Below are 18,394 nucleotides of genomic sequence, written 5' to 3'. Positions count from 1 at the left end.
GAATCACTTCCTAGGTTTCTTCAAGGTCTAGATTTTGCCCTCTTCTTTCAGGAAGGTATTTTATTTTATGCTCTTATGGGAACCTGGAAGTCACCTGTCACAGGAATTAGAAACTCGGGCTTTAAATTCACGATTATTGTTTGATGTTGTAGCTTCGGGGTTTTGTTTTTGCTTTGCTTTGTTTTGTTTTAGTTTGGTTTTATGGGAGAGCATTTCCTGCCACTTACTCATTTAGAACGGTTGCCCATACTGGATAGGAATGTTGGAATGTCAGCTGTCTGAGGTGCTTTAGGTAGCAAATTGAAGAAGTTTATTTGGTGTTCCTAGTTTTAACATTGTGGAGTTGAATGTTTATGTATATTTGACTAATAATTTTTTTTTGAAATGCCTGCATGGGTTTAGAAAGCACTGTGTGCCTGCTGCAGTCCACAGCCTCGAGGATGGGCTACATATGCTGACAGATACCCAGATAGCTTTGCAACACACCCTCAGGTCTTGGGAGCCCACTGATGTGTAACTGTGATTTCCACCTCTCATTTTCCATGTATTCATTAACTCTGGCCTACAATGGGCCCACCATAAGTCACAGTGTTTAGTGGATGACCGCTTTTTCTGCCCTAATTTATACTGCTCCTTTTCTGTTCTCAAAAGTATTACGATTTGGATGGTAACATGATTCACTCTAGGTATAGGGCCCATACTTGGCCCTGCTGTAAGAGATTTACAATGCTGCAAAGCAGATTTTTTACAAAGATTGCTAATAAGGACATCCCTTGCCCAACCATTGCCTCCTTTTTCTAATTGTGCAAACACTTTATACATGTCCTGGCAAAGTACTGTCTCTGACTAATTGTGTGGCTAAGTCAGTATTGTCAGTGCTAGGTGGAACTCGGATACCCCTATCCATTTAGACAGAATCCTAGGTCAGCAGTCTACACTGTGCTCTTGTTTACAAGAGATCTTGATGAAACAATTGAGCCAGATTGTCATCAGTCCTGTGAAAAGGAATCCTGGACTGGCTCCACAGCCTCCTCTCCATATGCAAATGTCCCCAGGCATTGTCATCAGTACACTTTTTTTTTCCCCCTCAGACATGTGTTCTGTCAGTGTCCCTGCCTGTGAAGTAGCAAAAAGGGGCTTAGTTCGGTTCATCATCTCATTATGTATTCAAAGGGAACAATAACACACACGTGTTGACAATCTGAACCTATGACAAGGGGCTTAAGGGAGGCGGGTGGGTGAGGAAGGAGCCAGGTCCCCTTGCAGTCGGTCTTTGAAATCTGATTTGAGATGGGCAACATGATTAGGTAATATTTAAATGAGGAGTTTCTTTTATTTGCTGGTTGAAGGACCTCCATCAACAGCCTGATTGGGTAAGCATCCAGTTTGTGAACTCTAGCATTTCCCATCAAGTGAAGTGTCTTAGCTATATAATCCGGAGCAGTTGAATGCTCTCGTTATGGTCCTCAGATCTGAAGATGAGTCACCACACCCCTCCCCCGCCTTGCTCTCCAAAGCATCCCTTTCCTTCACTGATGTCCTCTGAGCATGCCAGTAAGCACCTGCCCTACCCAACTCATACCGCTGCCTTTTCAGTTAGCTTCTGTTGAAGCAGAAATTGTGGGACAGAACTGCAAGTGTAATTTGACGAGCCCTTGGCTCTGCTTTCCTCACTGCACTTGACTGTGGGTGTGATGGGCGAGAATCCTGAGAATCCTGAGCTCCCATCTCCCTCCATCCACACAGATCCCCAACATCACGGAGCACACTGAGGGTTAACTGTTAGTGGAAGATTCAAGAATGAATCTTGGGGTTGGGGTTCAGTGGGTAAAAATTCCATTTAGTCCTGGCCTTTCCCTGTTTCTCCTTTAGCTTCACAAATTAGAGTTAGTGGAATTAACCACACCAGCCTTTTCTGTCCCCCCCTTCTCTTCCCCACCCCCCCCCCCGCCGTGGTGTCCTTGTAATCACAAATTAATGTTCAGGCTTCCATTCTTCCTTGCATAGCTTTAGTTTCAAATGCACCTCTTTTTTTTTTTTTTTTTTTTTTTTTTTGTATTTTATGAGACATTGTTACTATGGGAGTTTTTTTTTTTAAATGTGGCTAAATTATATTGACTTTGAAAAGATCTGAGTGAAAAGGCACAATAGGATTCTTAAAGTGGGCCTGCTGTGCCGCGTCTGAAGGCCAGTGGGGAAATTGAGTGTGCACTGAGGGTTCTGTTGCTCTCCCTAGTATGGTAGTGTTGAGTGCCTTGGAAAGAGCTGAAGATGTTACAGGCTTCCAGCACGGTCCTGTCAAAGCTCCCATCTAACTTCAGTTTCCTGTTGACGGGTGAATGAAAAACACAGCTTAGCATTTTTGATACATGATAAACAGCTAGCGTTCCACTTTATTTCCTCTAAAGAGTTGTTGAAAGCAAGCTTTAATCAGGAAGGAAGGACTGGGATTTCCCTGCTTTCTTTATTAGGGTGGCTTTTACTTTAAATTGAAGGGAAGAGATTGGAAAAAAAAATCATTCAGTCTCCTCCCTCTATGAAATGACATGGAAATTGCTATGCTGCTAGCCTGCAGCCAGCAACGGGAGATGACGGGGAGAGCGGGGGAGGCCAGGCAGTGACTTTTGAGGTCTGCAGTTCAATTTCAGGCATTATTGATTAGATTAAGATTTATAACTGCAGAGAGAGTGAAGGTTCTCAGAGGGGTCTTAGTGTTCTTTTGTTTAGCTTCTAGGATGGCCATTTAAAAAACAAACAAATAAAAAAAAACAGGTTCTGTCTGCTCCTAGAAAGCCTCGAAATGCAAAAGATGGCAGAGAAATTGGAGTTTTAGCTCCACAAGGTTTCCTATTCCTTCACAAATGTCTAGGATGACCACAGAACAAACAAACGTGTTACTCTGTTTCAGTGGGGCCGAGCATTTCTTATCAGTAAAACAGTATGATTTTTATGATTCTCCTTCCCTCCCTCCGTCCCTCCCTCCCTTCTCCCCCCCCCGCCACCTCTCCCCACCTGCCTCCCTCTCTCCCTTCCAGTAATGAACATTTCAGTGCACCTATTATTCCTCTTAATAAGCATTTACTTTCAGATGTCTAGATAAGGTTCCAGCACAACCCTGATAATACTTGCTTAAGAATCCATCTCCCAGTGTTTGGAAATGATTAATAGCGGAGGATTCCTATTTGTACTAAAACTCTGGGCAGACTCTGTGTTCCTAAATGCAAGGTCATTCGTAGACTAACCCAGACAGGCCCCCTCTTGAGAATGCCAGACACTACAGAATGGTACTGGTAGAGGCAAGGGTCTTCTTTTTATTTTGTTTTGTTTTGTTTTTTTTAGACTTCAGGTTTGTGCTGTTCATATATCAGAGGGTCAGACCTACTGGCTTGGTTATTTACATTTGTTTTATGTTCAGCTGTCTGCTTGATTTATACTAATGTGATATGTTCCCCTTCTCTCTTCAGCTTAATAACTAGTTTCTATTTTGTTTTGATTTTTCAGTCCCGTCCTTTACCTTCACACCAACAGGTACCTATTTGCACTTACCCTCTTCCTTCCGTTTGATAGTTTGGCATGTGTCGTGCTGATGTGCTTCTGGTTTTAACGCCTTCTGCAAGGTCACATGGGGGAAGACTTATGTAGTAGAGTGCGGTATTTCTTTCACTCTTGCCATGCATGCGTTTGAAGTACAAACGGTTGCTGTTGCTTTCCATCTCCTTAATGCAGTTAGATGCTCGGCTGCCTCTTAGACGTCCGTGCATGTGTCCCCGTTAAACAAGCCCACTCTTTGTACCCTCAGCATGATTTAACCTGCTAATCACCTTACTGATGAGTTCACACAAGGCAGTGCACCTTCCTCCCCTTGACTTCAACTTTCAAGTTTTCCAACAACAGAATAATTTCTCTCCCTTGTAATTCACCGTCCGTAGAATTAATATTCTCAGAGGAACCTCAAAATCTCCATTCCACATGAGAGATAAAACTTCACTTCCCACAAGTCAGAGTCTGCATCTAGACTGGGTCCTCCACTCACATCACCCTCAGTCAAAGATGTCCCTGTTTCCATGTGTCCTCACTTTTAATCCAGTTATTGGGATCGCTGGGCACAGTTATCTCTCCCCAACAGACTTCCAGTTTAGAGTTTTTCTAAGGAGCAGAAACTTGGCAGCTTTTAAAAACACATTTCTTCTTAGAAAATGTGTCTGTATTTACAGTAAAGCTAATCTTCTTAACTCCTCGCCTAAGTATTTATAAATCTGGTTTTCCTGTTCTGGCCAAAATAAAACATATTAATCCTGAAAAGTCTTTAAAATATGTTTTCATTCATGTCTGATGGAGATATGATTTCTGATAGAAATATAATGTGAAAGGGGTTTTCCCAATCCATGTATGAAATAGGTTACATTAATTGTCACAGAACGGCATAAGTCTTAATATGGAAAGTGAGGAAAAGGGGTTAATTTGAGCATGTGCCTTTGCTTTACTTCTGTGCCTTCTTCTGGGAAGACAATCTAGCAGGGTTTCTCTCCCTCTGGATGTAAATGTATACATACAGAAATCATAGAAATATGTGATCTAGTGAGGAAGTCGAAACGCATCCATCGGAATGCTATGCTAGTGGGCACATGCAGATGAGTTGCGCTTAGGAACAGTGTACTGAGGTCTTAATGCTGCTTTTTGTGATCATACTGAGACACTAAGAAATTAAAACTGATACACAGTTTGTCTAAAAACTATCTTCTAAAATATTCCTAGACGGAGCAAAGTTCTGTCACATCTTGCAATGTTTTTTTTACAAAGCTTCTGGTAGGAAGGGAGATTAAATGACATTTCAGGAAGATGATCGTGAATGTAATGGATTCTGCTATGTAAATATGTCTATTAATTGTTCTTTCTTTCTTCTTGTAATATTCTAGTAACTTATCAAAGAGGAGGCGAAGCTGTCAGCAGTGGAGGGAGGTAATTATCCTGCTTGATTTTTAGATCTAAAGGGATATTCCAATTATTTCTTGACTTTTACGTTGCTTCTTTTATTAAAAGGTTAAACTTCCATGTGAAATGTGTTCAAATACTTTGAAGAGATCTCTCTGGTCCCCTGCACACTTTAAACTAGGGGATTTACAGTCACAGATATGAATGGTTGCATTTTTAGTCCTTGACCACGAGAGGGCGGAATATACTCAAGAAAAGCAGACTTGCTGATTTAGCAGATGATTAAAAGGAGTTAAAGTGATTAAGCTGTGGCACTTACGAAGATTAAGAAATATAGCTGGTTAACAGACACTATCAAAGGAAGGTGTTTGCTTGAAAACCTGCTGAAAGCAGCAGTTGTTCAGAAGTTGTGGGTAATGTTTGTTCTTGGGAGGAATTTAGCATAATGCACATCTTCGTATGGAGGGAAATACATTTGAAGGAAGAAATCGAAGTAGCTTGTTAACAAAGAGATTTTTCACCTCTAATTAAAATGAACCTCAATCCCACATTTATGTTTTTTTGGTGATTATTATTCAGTGAATTATAATGTATTCACAGAGAAATCACAGATTGAGGTGGCAGAAAGCTTAAAGGGGCTGAAACAGGGTAGAAGTCACAAGAGACAGGCTTAAGGATTTTCCACAATAAGGTGATTTTGTTTCCACCTTCCAAAAAAAAAAAAAAAAAAAAAAAAGCAGTAACATCAAGGTGATGAAAAAAGGAAAAGGAAAATAAAAACCCTTCCAACAAAAAAAACTATTTTATAATTCAAATTTGTGTAACTTGCTGAGTGCCTTTCTACATATAGATGAATAATGTGTTTAACTACCAGACAATGAAAAATGAATATAGTGTTATTCCTGAATCTGAGGCGCATCTGATATGAACATTACTGAACTTGCTGTGCAACAAAGAGTGGTTTGAAAGGAGGTGGTTGCCTCCCTCTAGTCAACGCTTTGCAAATGTGGCAATAAACACTAATCTCTTCTGTGCTGGATAAGATTAACTTCTTGTTTTCATACCTGTGTAACAAAGCCAGCCTCCAAAACACTCCCAAAGCTAGGAAGTCTGCATAAAAAAATAAATCCCCTAGATTGAACAATTAAACCACAGCATGTGTTTGTGTCCCGGGGAATTCCATCTAAGCCACAGCCCAGGCGTTCATGAATGAGCCTCTGGCATCGGAGCATTTCCTCCTAGGCAAATCTGGAATGCCTGATTACTTAGCCACCACCTTTTGTGTACAATACTTAAGACTGTCGACTTCAGTGTTTCTTGGCAGTAGCCTCTGTGCATGGACATGAGTGCACGTGCTCGCACACATGCATAGAAATAAAATGTGAACTTCCCGTGTTTGCTAAGGCATTTATGCATCCTATAGAAACAAAATTATCATCTGGGAAACAATGGCAGAAATGCATAAGTAGCATTAAATGGTTCTGTTGTGAATGAAGAATTGCAAAGTCCCTAAACTCTCTGTTTGAAATTTTACTAGCAATGAAGACATAACTGTTTAAATTTAAGAGCAGTGATGTGGATTTATTTCCAATACTCAGTAGAAACCCTTTTCCCCAGTGTAATGATTAAAGACACAGGAATGCTGGAAAGGCAACAGTTAAATAACAATTTCAGAGTTACAGCTCAGGATATTGTTGTTTTGTCTTTTCACAATCTTAAACATACCGATTCATTAACTAGAATAAATTTCTACAATGTAGCAGCCACTTTATACATACAATCTAGTCAGAAAGACAAGATGAGTAATAAAGAAGATGGAGGCTTTAAAGAGTCTGGTATATTATAGCAGCTGCTAATCATTTGGGGGAAAGTAAAACAGAATAAGAAAACCAGGTCACTCAGAGGAAGGATAGCAGGCTACCAAGAAGAGACTTGATACACTATGAGCATATAAAGGGGGAGGTAATCCCCCTCAGGCACAGTTAAAGGAGAGGGGAGTAGGGGAAAATGGGAGGGAGGGAGGAATGGGAGGATAGAAGGAATGGGATAACAATTGAAATGTAATATGAATAAACTAATAAAATATATTTAAAAAAAAAGAAAGAAAGAAAAGAAAGAAAGAAAGAAAGAAAGAAAGCCAGGTCAGAGGGAAGAGGCTTCATCCCTGGCCATGGGATGGCTGTAGTGTGTGTGTGTGTGTGTGTGTGTGTGTGTGTGTGTGTGTGTGTTTGTGTGTTTGTGTGTGTGTGTGTGTGTGCATGCCTGTGTATGCACAGATTCAGAAAGCAGGGCTGGAGCCTGTTTTCCAGTCCTGCAGATAGGCACTGAGCTCACTGCTGTCAGGCAGGCTTGGGTGGTGACCCAGGCAGCTATGGCTGGAAACAAAGCCTGTCGGGGGGGGGGGGGGGTGTCCAGCTGCAAATCCTCCAGGGAGGAGGGGAGCTTTTCCTTCCCCAGAATAAATGCCAAGTCTCAGATAGTCATGGTGGAGGAATAGCGTGAGAGAACTTCTTTTTGGTGAATTGGGGACATTATAAGCCTTGGGCAGTGGGAGGGGCTTGGGGGAATGAATGTGTTTGATTCGCTGAGGCTAGGAGTGCTGGGGATACTTCATTTACAGGCAGTAGCACCATCCTATCATAAGAAGGAGAACACAGCCCTTAATTATCCTATGGGCAGGGATGGGTGGGAGAACTCCAGGTATGGAGAAAGGTCATTGGTTGAAAGCTAAAACACTAAGACATCTCATTACCATAGGGCGTTGAGGGTATTTCCAGAAATTCCCAGGTACACACTGAACGGGCTTCTTATTGGGAGGGGGTTGGTCCTGTAATCTCCCAGAGAGCTATGTGACATGCCTTAGAGGATCTGGGGTTTCCCCAGACCAGGTGCAGAGGAGGGAACCCAGCTGAGGAAGGGAGTCTATGATTTTAGCACTGAGCTCACGGGCTATCTGGTAATGCCAGACTTCAACCTTAACACCAGGGTCCAGCACAGGTGTGTGTGTGTGTGTGTATGTTTGTATAATTTTGTCTTAATGGGACAGAAAATGCATACTACATCAAACTTCTGTGCTGAGTTCTCCCTTCAACCTTGGTTTTCTTCATACACCACAGATTCTGGACCCTCAATGAACCTGGCACATCACTAGGTTAATGATGCCTCAGCCAAAATCATCTAGCCAGATGTTTTCAACTCCTGCATCCTTGGGTGCACTTGTTGAGCATCCCTTAGCCTTTTCACAGTCTCAAATGTTACTTGTCCACAAACCCTAGTTTTCCCTTGCCTAATGTGGGAGACTACACTGGCTGTCCCAACTGCATCTGGTTTGGTTAAATTTGTTCTTGCCAGTTCTCTGCCAGATTAGGTGAGAATGATCTTCGCAATGTGAATTAATCATGTCTACACGGCTGAAGAAACTGGTATCAGTAGGCCCCTGGGTCCAAGTACAGTAAATCAAGCCTGCAGAATGACGTATTACCATATTATCTAGCCCATGTCACATTGTCTCCTCTGCGCCCTAGATCATGACATTGCGTACAGTTTATTAAGGTTAATCTAAAGATGCCTTTCTCCCTACCATCACTTGTTAGTTTATCAATCTCACTTTTTTGTTTTTGTTTTTAACTTGTGTTTTTCAGGACAGGGTTTCTCTGCGTAGCCTTAGCTATCCTGGACTCGATATGTAGACCAGGCCGGCCTTGAACTCACAGAGATCTGCCTGCCTCTTTCTCCTTTTGTGCTGGGATTAAAGGCATGGGCCACTCTGCCCAGCTATCAATCTCACTTTGGACAGCTTCTAGTGAAATATGTTCCATGGAACTACTTTAATTAAGCATGAAGTAAATCAACCATCTTTAAAAAAAAAAAAATTCAAGTATTACTAAATTGTAGCTTTTAGACCAAATGTGCTGGAGTGATGGGTCAGTGGTTAAGAACATCTCTTGCAGCAGATTTAAGTTGTGTTCGCAACATTCACACCAGTTGGTGTATAGCTGTTTGTAGCTCTAGCTCCAGGGTCTCAGACACATCTTCTGGATGCACATACTCACACAGAGATACAAACATTTTTAAATGCATTTTCCCCATGCTGTCCCTGGCTGCTTCTTAGTGACAGAACTGAGTGGTTACAAAAGAAACTATAGAGCATAAAAAGCCTTCAGTGGTTACTGCTTAGCCTTTTGACAGAAAAATCTTACTAACCCTTGGTGTATGTGACTATACCATAAAATGTGAAATCCAGGTCTATAGTGAGTACACAGGTCATGATGAATCTATGAATTGTATGTGGGTATACATATTGGAGGAGCATGTTTGTACACATGTATCCCTTGTGGAAGGCAAAGGTTACTGTCTGGTGTCCTTCCTCAGGATTTGTCTATTTTGGATTTTGATACCTTTCCCTAAGCTCACTATTTAGATTCTGCGGTAGGCGTGGCCTGTGGGCCCCAGGGAGCCAGCTATCCCCTCCCCCACCCCACCTCCCCAGAGCTGGGGATAACCATTGTTCACACCCAGCTTTTTACACAAGTTCTGGGCATTGAACTTGGATCCTCATGCTTATACTACACCTTACTGACTGCTTTCTCTTCCCAGCCCAACCAATAAACGAATTTTTATTATGCAGTCAAGCTTATTTATTGTTCGTACTTCAACAATATCACTGATGTCCTCACAAAAGGATGAATGACTTGATAGATAAATGAACGCCAAAGGCCCCCGTTTTGTCTTTGTTTTAAAGGTTTATTGGGGGCTGTATTTTTTTTTCCATTTTATAAAAGAAGAGGCTGTGTGAAAATCTTAAGAGTTTCTCCTGTTGTAGATGTGGTTATCCCTTAATGAAGAATAAGCATAATGGTTCTACCAAGAGACCTGCTCCCAACACCCAAAGAACAAAGAGTGTGTGGTAATCCCGGCAGAGCATGGTCATATTAAACGGCTGTTCTTGCTCATTTGTTTCTCATGCCTCAAACATTCCAGTTGCTTCTTCCAAGAAAACCTACTAAAATTCCCAACCACAGCATGAACCAGGAAAACCTAGGCGAACCTGAGGGGAGGGTGTGTGAAGGTCAGCCTCGCCTGGTACAGACTGCCAACGCCACATTTCCAGTCGCGGGAGAACAGACAGAAGTGGATTAAACCCACATCTTGCTTCTTTTAAAAACACTGGCAAGTCTTAGATGGATCCTAGGGCTTTGAAACCCATTCACCGCGTCAGTGGGGAGAGGACACAGCCGATAGGTTGGCAAGCTTCACTGCTGGGATTCTGCATAATTTTTCCACAGCTCCTAGACTCTGTGGCATTTATGTTGTGGTTTATCAATTCGAGTGAGTGTTCTTGGAGTGAGAGATAGGAATATCTGAAGTAATGGAAAAGGGGGAACTGAAGGGAGTTGGGATGTAGTTTTAGACAGCACATTTGGGGTGTTATTGTTTGTCTGTTTTTGTTTGTTGGTCATGACTCAAATCCTCTTAGTATATGAATATATGCAATCAAGCAAAGTGATTTTTTTTAACATGCTTAAGCCAGTAGCTGCTATACGCTTTGTTTCTGCTAGGCAGCCAAACTTACACATCAGCTTAAATGTGTAAACATAGCTCTCCGAATTGTTAGTTGCAAAAGGCAGTGACACCCTTATGAGAGTGGCTGTGCCTGCCCTTGCTTTTACCAAGACCTCTCTCTGTAATACACACCTGGCCCTTTAAGCTTCATCGCGAGACAATAGTCATGTCTTACCTCCTCCCTGAAAATAATTGTCATTCCAAACTCAAGTCTAAACAGAAGCCTGAGGTGTGAGTGTTGATCTTCCTTCCTGCTGGAAATCACCCATCTGTATGAGAAGCTCTCTAAGCTTCTGATGATATCAAAGCACTCGCTGTAAACGTGTCTTTTCAGAGGGAATCACAGTAGCATAAAAACACTGTCTGTTCCTTTTGAAACAGTCGAGTCAGTCTGGGAATTTTCCACTTGACTTTTATACTTCGTGCGTACCATAGCATCTCTGCGGTGCCAAGTACAGGAGTTTAATTCTTAATAATTTCGACAGAGATAACACTCCAGGTTTAAGTTCAGGGGAAATGAAATAAGAACTCTGAAGATGACTCCATGCAGATTTTCTGTAACTGACATCTATTTCAAACCACAAATATCCACGCCCCAGCTCATGTTTAAATGTGTAAAAATCCAACCACAGTCCAGCAACATTGCTCTTCAAAGTATGTTTTTTACCAACACTTTTGATATTTAAACAGCCCAATTTTAACAGCTTTCTCAAGACTATAGAACAGTTTTTTTTCATTCTTCCCGTTACTGAGGGTTTGAGAAGATCAGGGAAACCCCAGGAGTTTCTGTATTTGCTTATCACACAGGACATCAGGGTGTGGACACTGGGGGCCGTTGCTCATGTCTGCATCTGTGCACACAAGGCCTCTCTACATGTCCCAGGTGTTTTTTCTTTTCTTTTTCTTTTTTCTTTTTTCCTTCTGAAAAGAATTGGATGATAGCAGTCAAAACTCATAAAATTGAGATGATTAAATGGATGCCAACATTTAGAGGACTCAGAACAATGAATGCCTCACACATTCTAGGCAGGGAATAAATGCTCATTTTAACTGAGCACGTCTGCATTCCCCTATGGGCACAGCTCTAAGAATTACCAGTCCATACTCTCCATCTGACATGAATCAGCCCTCAGAGAGCCATCATTTGCATAGCAAGTTGCATACCGTTAACTACGTATATGACCAGATGAAAACAAGCCGTAGAGAGGGGAGCATGCAGTCCCGTGCCTCCCTGCTATGTGAGAAGTGTGGTTGTTGTACTATAGCAATGAAAACAAAATCGTGGAACAGCCTGTGGGGCCAGTCTGTACTGTTGTGGGTTGCACAGCACATCTCATGCCCTTTCATCTCCTGCGCTGAGTTAGCAAGCGGAGTCAGGGTTGGAAAGCAGGTGGACTACAGCAGTCTACGTCATCCATTAATTACTGCACAGGTACTCTGCCTCCACAAAATGAAAGGGCATTAGCTTTAGTGGGGGTGTTGAGGGGGTTAGGGGGTGTTGGGAGCGGTGGCACACTAATATTCCTTTTAGTCAACATCTTTGTTTCATCAGACGTTATTCATTAGCTTTCCATTATGTAGGACTTGGGACATTGTTACATCATCTCCAGGGGCTGACATGCTTACAGAACAGCATACTGACTCGTTTATATACCACTGTTTGAGAAGCCACAGAGCCACACACTCTTTCTAAAAGCAGTAGGACTCTGAAGAAAAATATGAAAGTACATCTATAAGAAAGATCTATTTGCAGGGCACAGTGGTGCACGCCTGTAATGCCAGTACTCGCGGTGGCAGAGGCAGGCAGATCACTGTGAGTTCAAGACCAGCCTGGTCCACAAAGCGAGGCCAGGATGGCCAAGGCTACAAAAAGAAACCCTGTCCCAAAAAACAAACATACAAAAGGTCTATTTTCTTTTTTTTTTTAAGTAAATAAGCATGTTGTATTTTATAATAAAGCAATTATAATGAGTCAACACTGAGGTCAGGCAAGTAGTCAATCCTATAAGACTCAAAGTTGTAGAGTGACAGTTTGAGATTCTGTATTTGATTCTTAATCACCATGGCAAAAAAATGGTATGAAACACTGCAGGCACTGAAGATTTGAATGCTGAAACCCAAGTTCATAGACTTATAGATCTGTCCCCAGAGATACCTTCTGGCCCATTACACTACAATTGCCTGACTACAAAGTAAAGTGCACGATAGAATCATTCATTGTACCTCACGAAATTATGGCCAGATTAACCAAAGCAAATGTTTACTGGAATTCTGAGCAAGAATTGTCTTCTATTCCTACAACACTCGCTTTTCTTTATTGATTTTTCCTTTAGGCCAGGACTTCTCAACATTAGTGAACCTGCAACACAGCCGTGGCTGGCAGACACGTGGCCCAACACAGGCAACAATCACAATGACTGCTCCATCAACTGCTGCACAGCGGGGAATGGCAACAGTGACAGCAACCTGACCACCTACAGTCGCCCAGGTTAGGGACACAGCTAGAGCTGAAAACATATCAGCCTTATAAGGAATTAGCCAGGAAAAGCCATGGGGTCTTCCTCAGTGAGAAGGAAACTGGTCAACAGTTTGGGGAAAAGCATAAATATGTAATAAACTAGGCTGGTCAAATATTTGCTCCAACCCTGAACAGAACATACCAATTCTAGAATAAAGGAAAATGAAATTATGAAAAAATAAGAGTCTTTACAATCCTAATTTTTATGACTACTTGAAGGCCAGTGAACTTGTAAAGAAGACCAGATTTTTCAGTGGCAAAAACAAAAATAATCCCTTCTTGATGAAAATGACCCTAATTTGTAGATCAAAATTTACAGTAGAGCCAGGCATGGTGGCGCACACCTTTAATCCCAGCACTCAGGAGGCAGAGGCAGGCAGATTGCTGTGAGTTTGAGGCCAGCCTGGTCTACAAAGTGAGTCCAGGACAGCCAAGGCTATACAGAGAGATCCTATCTCAAATAACAAGAAACAAAAACAAAAACAAAATTTACAATAGAAAAACAAATCTTAAGGCTACAAAGACACTTACAATGTACACCCACATAAATACCCACAAAAGCAGTGTCTGCCTGCTTTTATTGTGTATTGTATAAATTTCATCTAAAGCACCAGAATAGATTATGGAATTTGCAAGATACAGAAAGAAAGTTAAAATTGCTTCTTAAGGAAACAAAAGAAGGGGCTGGAGAGATGGCTCAGTGATTAAGAGCACCGCCTGCTCTTCCAAAGGTCCTGAGTTCAATTCCCAGCAACCACATGGTGGCTCACAACCATCTATAATGTAATCTGATGCCTTCTTCTGGCCTGCAGGTGTACATGCAGACAAAACACTATACATAATGATTAATAAAAAAAAATAAGAAAGAAAGAAAAAGAAAAAAGAAAACAAAAGAAGAAAGTTCCAATATTTACAAATTTTGAAACTAAAATAATCATAAAGAACCAAAAGATATTACTGTGGAAGTAGAAAATTGCGTAGACTTAAGAAAGTGAGACAGAGAAGGCGGGCTGTAGATGAAAATGTTATATATTGTGAGAAAAATCAAACAGCAATCTCTGTAACTGCCCTTAAAAATAATCCTAGTTCTCATTCACTAAAAATAAATGTTACTTATCCTTGTGACAAGTCTGTGTCCTCCAGAGCTCCATGCTCAAATAATCTGGACAGATAGTCCCACAACCCTAAGTAAAAGACAGTGTTGACAACAACAGGAAAACATAACCGCTGACAGCCCTGTAAAGTAATATTCAGATGTGGGCTGTCCAATAGGAGAGCCACAGATGGCTTTTAAGATTCAAATCGATTGAGTGTTTCCTCATGCATACAAGCCACATTTGAAGGGCTTTATCGTGAAGGATGAGCAGTGTCTGCTGTACCTGCCAAGGTAGGGTGAGAGGGTGCCAAGATTAGAAACAAGCTATTTCATAAAACTCATATAGAAAGATTGCCGGAGCAAGATGAGCTTCCCAAAACCATATTGCTTTTGTTGTATTTCTTACTCCACTATTAAGCAGAACCTAATACCTAGAAATTAAAGCTGGAATGACTTCAAGCCAGATCAACTGAACATCGGTGCTCCATGGTGTATGACAGAGGTGCAGAGTGGTTGGATTCAGTAGCATAGGGAAATTGCAAGCTCTTAAGAGTATGTTCCTGGTTGCCTTGTAAGTAGCAAGCACGTTAACTTATCACTTTTAAAGACGTCCCATTGAAAGGTAATTATCGAAGAAACCTGTTAGTGTTGGTGCCACTTTTGAGCAAGATGAATAAAATAATGTTAATCCTCCATGGTAACTTTTCAATTTAAAATGCTTTAACTTAAAATATAATTTTAATTTTTCCTGCTGTTTTAATACTTTAAACGGCAGGCTTTAAAGACATCTGTGTGTATATTATTTGGTTCTTAATTATCTCAATGAAGGTAGAATTAGCATGAAAATGAGATCTTAGAAATATTAGGTATTATTTCTGTCTTTATTTGATTAAATGACCCTGTTCACCATGATTCATTTTGTCATCATTATTGTCATTTTAGACTTCATGGGGTGTCATTATGAAACCACGAACAATGGTTATGTAGCATCTTTTCTGATAATGATTATCCTGTATGTCCAAATAATGAACTAATAAAATCCTCCTGAGAACTATTTACTATAATTTCCCCCTATTTCTCTTAGATCTGAACAGAAGCATTTTATAAAACATCGAAATATCAGGTCTTTGATATGAAGTTAGAAGCTGTATTCACCTATACTCTGAGTCCTCAACTTATTTGCTTAGTTCTCTCATTTCAGTAGCTAACTAGTAGCTTGAACTAGGTTAGTAAACAGAGACCAGGAAAAGTGAAGGTTCCACAAGCAGATCTATATGTGTATTGCTGTAGTGGAATTCCTATTGCTGGAGTGAAGGAAAGCTATTTTAAACTGGATCGTAAATAACACTAAAAAGAGGTTCAAAAATATCTGGTTCTTATATAACAAATTTATGAATATTCTTATTTCCTCAAATTTTTGGTTTCCTTTGAAAGCCCATATGAGTATTTCATCCCTTCTGTTCATCTTAGGCACACATGCCCTTCATAGACCAGTTTCATTGTAGCTCAGAAAACTTAGAACAAAACTTAAAAGACGAATAACCATGCAGAATGACTTTTTCCTTTTCCTCTTCGTTGCACGTAGCTGATTGTATAGCAAATTATAACAACCAACTGGATAACAAACAAACAAATCTGATGCTCCCTGAGTCAACTGTTTATGGTGATGTGGACCTTAGTAACAAAATCAATGAGATGAAAACCTTCAATAGCCCAAATCTGAAGGACGGGCGTTTTGTCAATCCATCAGGGCAGCCCACTCCCTACGCCACTACGCAGCTCATCCAGGCAAACCTCAGCAACAACATGAACAACGGCGGCGCAGACTCCAGCGAGAAGCACTGGAAGCCTCCGGGTCAGCAGAAACAGGAAGTAGCACCAATTCAGTATAACATCATGGAGCAAAACAAGCTGAACAAAGGTGAGTGGGTTTGCACTTGCTCCCTCCCCATACTGTAGTGACCCCATTGCCCCCAGCCCTAACTGTGGAAACTGGTCTCTGACTACCCAAGTCACATCCATCCTTTGATTACTGAAAGTATTCTTGTTTCTTTGCCTTCAAAATTTCCAGTGTCAAAGAGTTAATTAGCACAACAATAACCTTGGAAAATTGATTTTATAATAATATATAAGTATTTTCAAATGGTTTTGAGATTAATTTAAATTTAATAGTAAGTGAGGGATTGCCTGGGACATGCAATCTTTTATTCATAAGGCGAATGTACAGCTATCACAATACCTCACATTCTCAATAAATAGACTATTCCATCCTTTCCACTTGAGGATGGAAGATAATTGCTTCTACATGGTCATATAAACGAATGGCATTTTTATATCAAACTGAAGAAAAATAATTAAATTAAACTTGAACTGGAGAAGTGGTTCAATTTCTTGTATCACCTCATGTGGTTACTCTGACTGCTATAGTGTATAATTCTAGGACCTAAATTTCTGCGGTTGACCTGATTGAAGTCTGTCAGTATAGAACCTAAAATAAATTGAGTTTCATATTAACTTGAAGCTGCAGAATGGTATTGTATGGCCTGAGGGGAATGTCTCTGTATTGTAATGTGTGGGTTGAAAGAGACAGGTATTTGATTTTTCTGCAGTTCTTCGGGCTGTAATAAAGTGATTTGCAAAGTTATACCTCTAGGAAAAGCAAGACTGCTCTAATTTGAATAGATGGGACAATGTTGTCAAGTACACAGGGAGAGGATGCATTTTACTTTAAGTAATTAGAGACAAAGCTTTAGTTTCTTGAGACAACTCGAGATTACCAAGGGATAATTTAAGCATCTCACTTGATTAAGCCCATGCTGTATGTTTTAATTTCATGATAAAGTCATCTACCCTTTCCCCAAGTTTAAGGAAGCACTTGATTGATATAATAACCCAATTTTAATGAAATTCATTAAGACTCCTACTTAAGTTGATGACAGAAACTGACAAAGAAGGATGGGAGAATTTCTATAGTCTTGAAGTTTGCCGTGGTAGTTCAAGCTCTTGTCACATTATTCTACCATATTATGTGCTTGCACATATTATGAATGTGCCTTGGAAAGGTCTGGAAGTGCTGTGTATAAATAGTTTAGAACATGTGTTCATTTATACTGCTTGGAAGCAGATTGACTATGTAATAAAGACTCTGGAATACAAACAGGCGGACAGGTTAGCATCACCCTGTACCAGTGGTAGGCTTATCTTTTGTATTTATTTTCACCTCTGCCCAAGTAAACAGAAGCATTTCTGGGGCAGATGAAGATATTGTGGTTTTGGGCTGGAGAGATGGCTCCGTGGTTAAGAGCACCACCTGCCCTTCCAAAGGTCCTAAGTTCAATTCCCAGAAACCACATGGTGGTGCACAACCATCTGTAATGTGATATGATGCCCTCTTCTGGCCTGTGGGTGTACATGCAGGCAGGAACACTGTATACATAATAATAAATAAATCTTTTTTTTTTTAAGATATTGTATTTTCTTATTGGAGATGTATTTTTACTAGATACGATGCTGCTGGAAAGTTTCAGTGTTGTTACTATATAGAGTTAAATAGGTAGATAATTTACTAAATATGTTCCCATATGAAAGCAGGCTATAAAGCACAGCCTTGGTGTGTGCTTAAGCAGAGAGAGCCTAAGAGACCATAAACCAAGGTCTTGGTCTAAAATACCTTTACGAGAAAGAGAGACAAGACAGAGAGACAGAGAAGAGAGAGAGTACTATTTTGGTCATTCAACTGAATCCAAGTCCTAATGCATATGAAACCAACACTGTACTATACATTTGTGCCCGCAGTCCTGTTATTATATTTAAAAATACATACATTTGCCTATGTGTATGTATTTCCACTAGAAGTGTTAATCTGGAGGGAAAAACAAGAGGAAACCAGGAGAGAAAATTATCCAGCTGGCTTCTTCAGTTATTCAGAAATATAAACCAAACAAGTGTGAAATAACTAAAAAGAAATAAACTTTTTTTTTCTATCTGAAATGTCTAGATTATCGGGCAAATGACACAATCCCTCCAACCATCCCATACAACCAGTCCTATGACCAGAATACAGGAGGATCTTACAACAGCTCGGATCGGGGTAGTAGTACATCTGGTAAGTGAGAAAGATACAAACAGTGTGAGCCTTGCTACTAAAACCAGAGGATGAGCAAAGTGCTAATGACCTCTGGTACTAAACTGATCACAGGAATCCAAGACACAGGTCTGGTCTGCAATTTAAAGCACCGTCTGCCCAATGAACTGCTTCATATATCCTACTTGGCATCAAATACCAA

The 18,394-nt window shown here is 40.6% G+C and overlaps 1 protein-coding gene across 7 annotated transcripts in view; it reads left to right on the top strand.

The window, feature by feature from the left end:
* ROBO1 (roundabout guidance receptor 1) overlaps positions 1-18,394 on the top strand; it is a 994,953-nt gene that overhangs the window by 937,083 nt on the left and 39,476 nt on the right. For 4 of the 7 annotated variants that reach the window (XM_084802512.1, XM_084802511.1, XM_084802514.1 and 1 more), the window contains 5 exons: positions 3,502-3,528; positions 4,917-4,959; positions 12,828-12,982; positions 15,694-16,029; positions 18,106-18,213. In XM_084802512.1, the coding sequence (XP_084658638.1) occupies positions 3,502-3,528; positions 4,917-4,959; positions 12,828-12,982; positions 15,694-16,029; positions 18,106-18,213 (669 nt within the window). The remainder of the gene's footprint in view (positions 1-3,501; positions 3,529-4,916; positions 4,960-12,827; positions 12,983-15,693; positions 16,030-18,105; positions 18,214-18,394) is intronic. The other 3 variants (XM_084802516.1, XM_084802517.1, XM_084802513.1) reach the window with 3 other exon arrangements.

The sequence above is a fragment of the Acomys minous genome (assembly GCF_964271855.1).
Source record: "Acomys minous genome assembly, chromosome: 11".
NCBI lineage: Eukaryota > Metazoa > Chordata > Mammalia > Rodentia > Muridae > Acomys > Acomys minous.
Note: the sequence above shows the minus strand (reverse complement) of the source record. Positions and strands in the feature narration are given on the sequence as shown.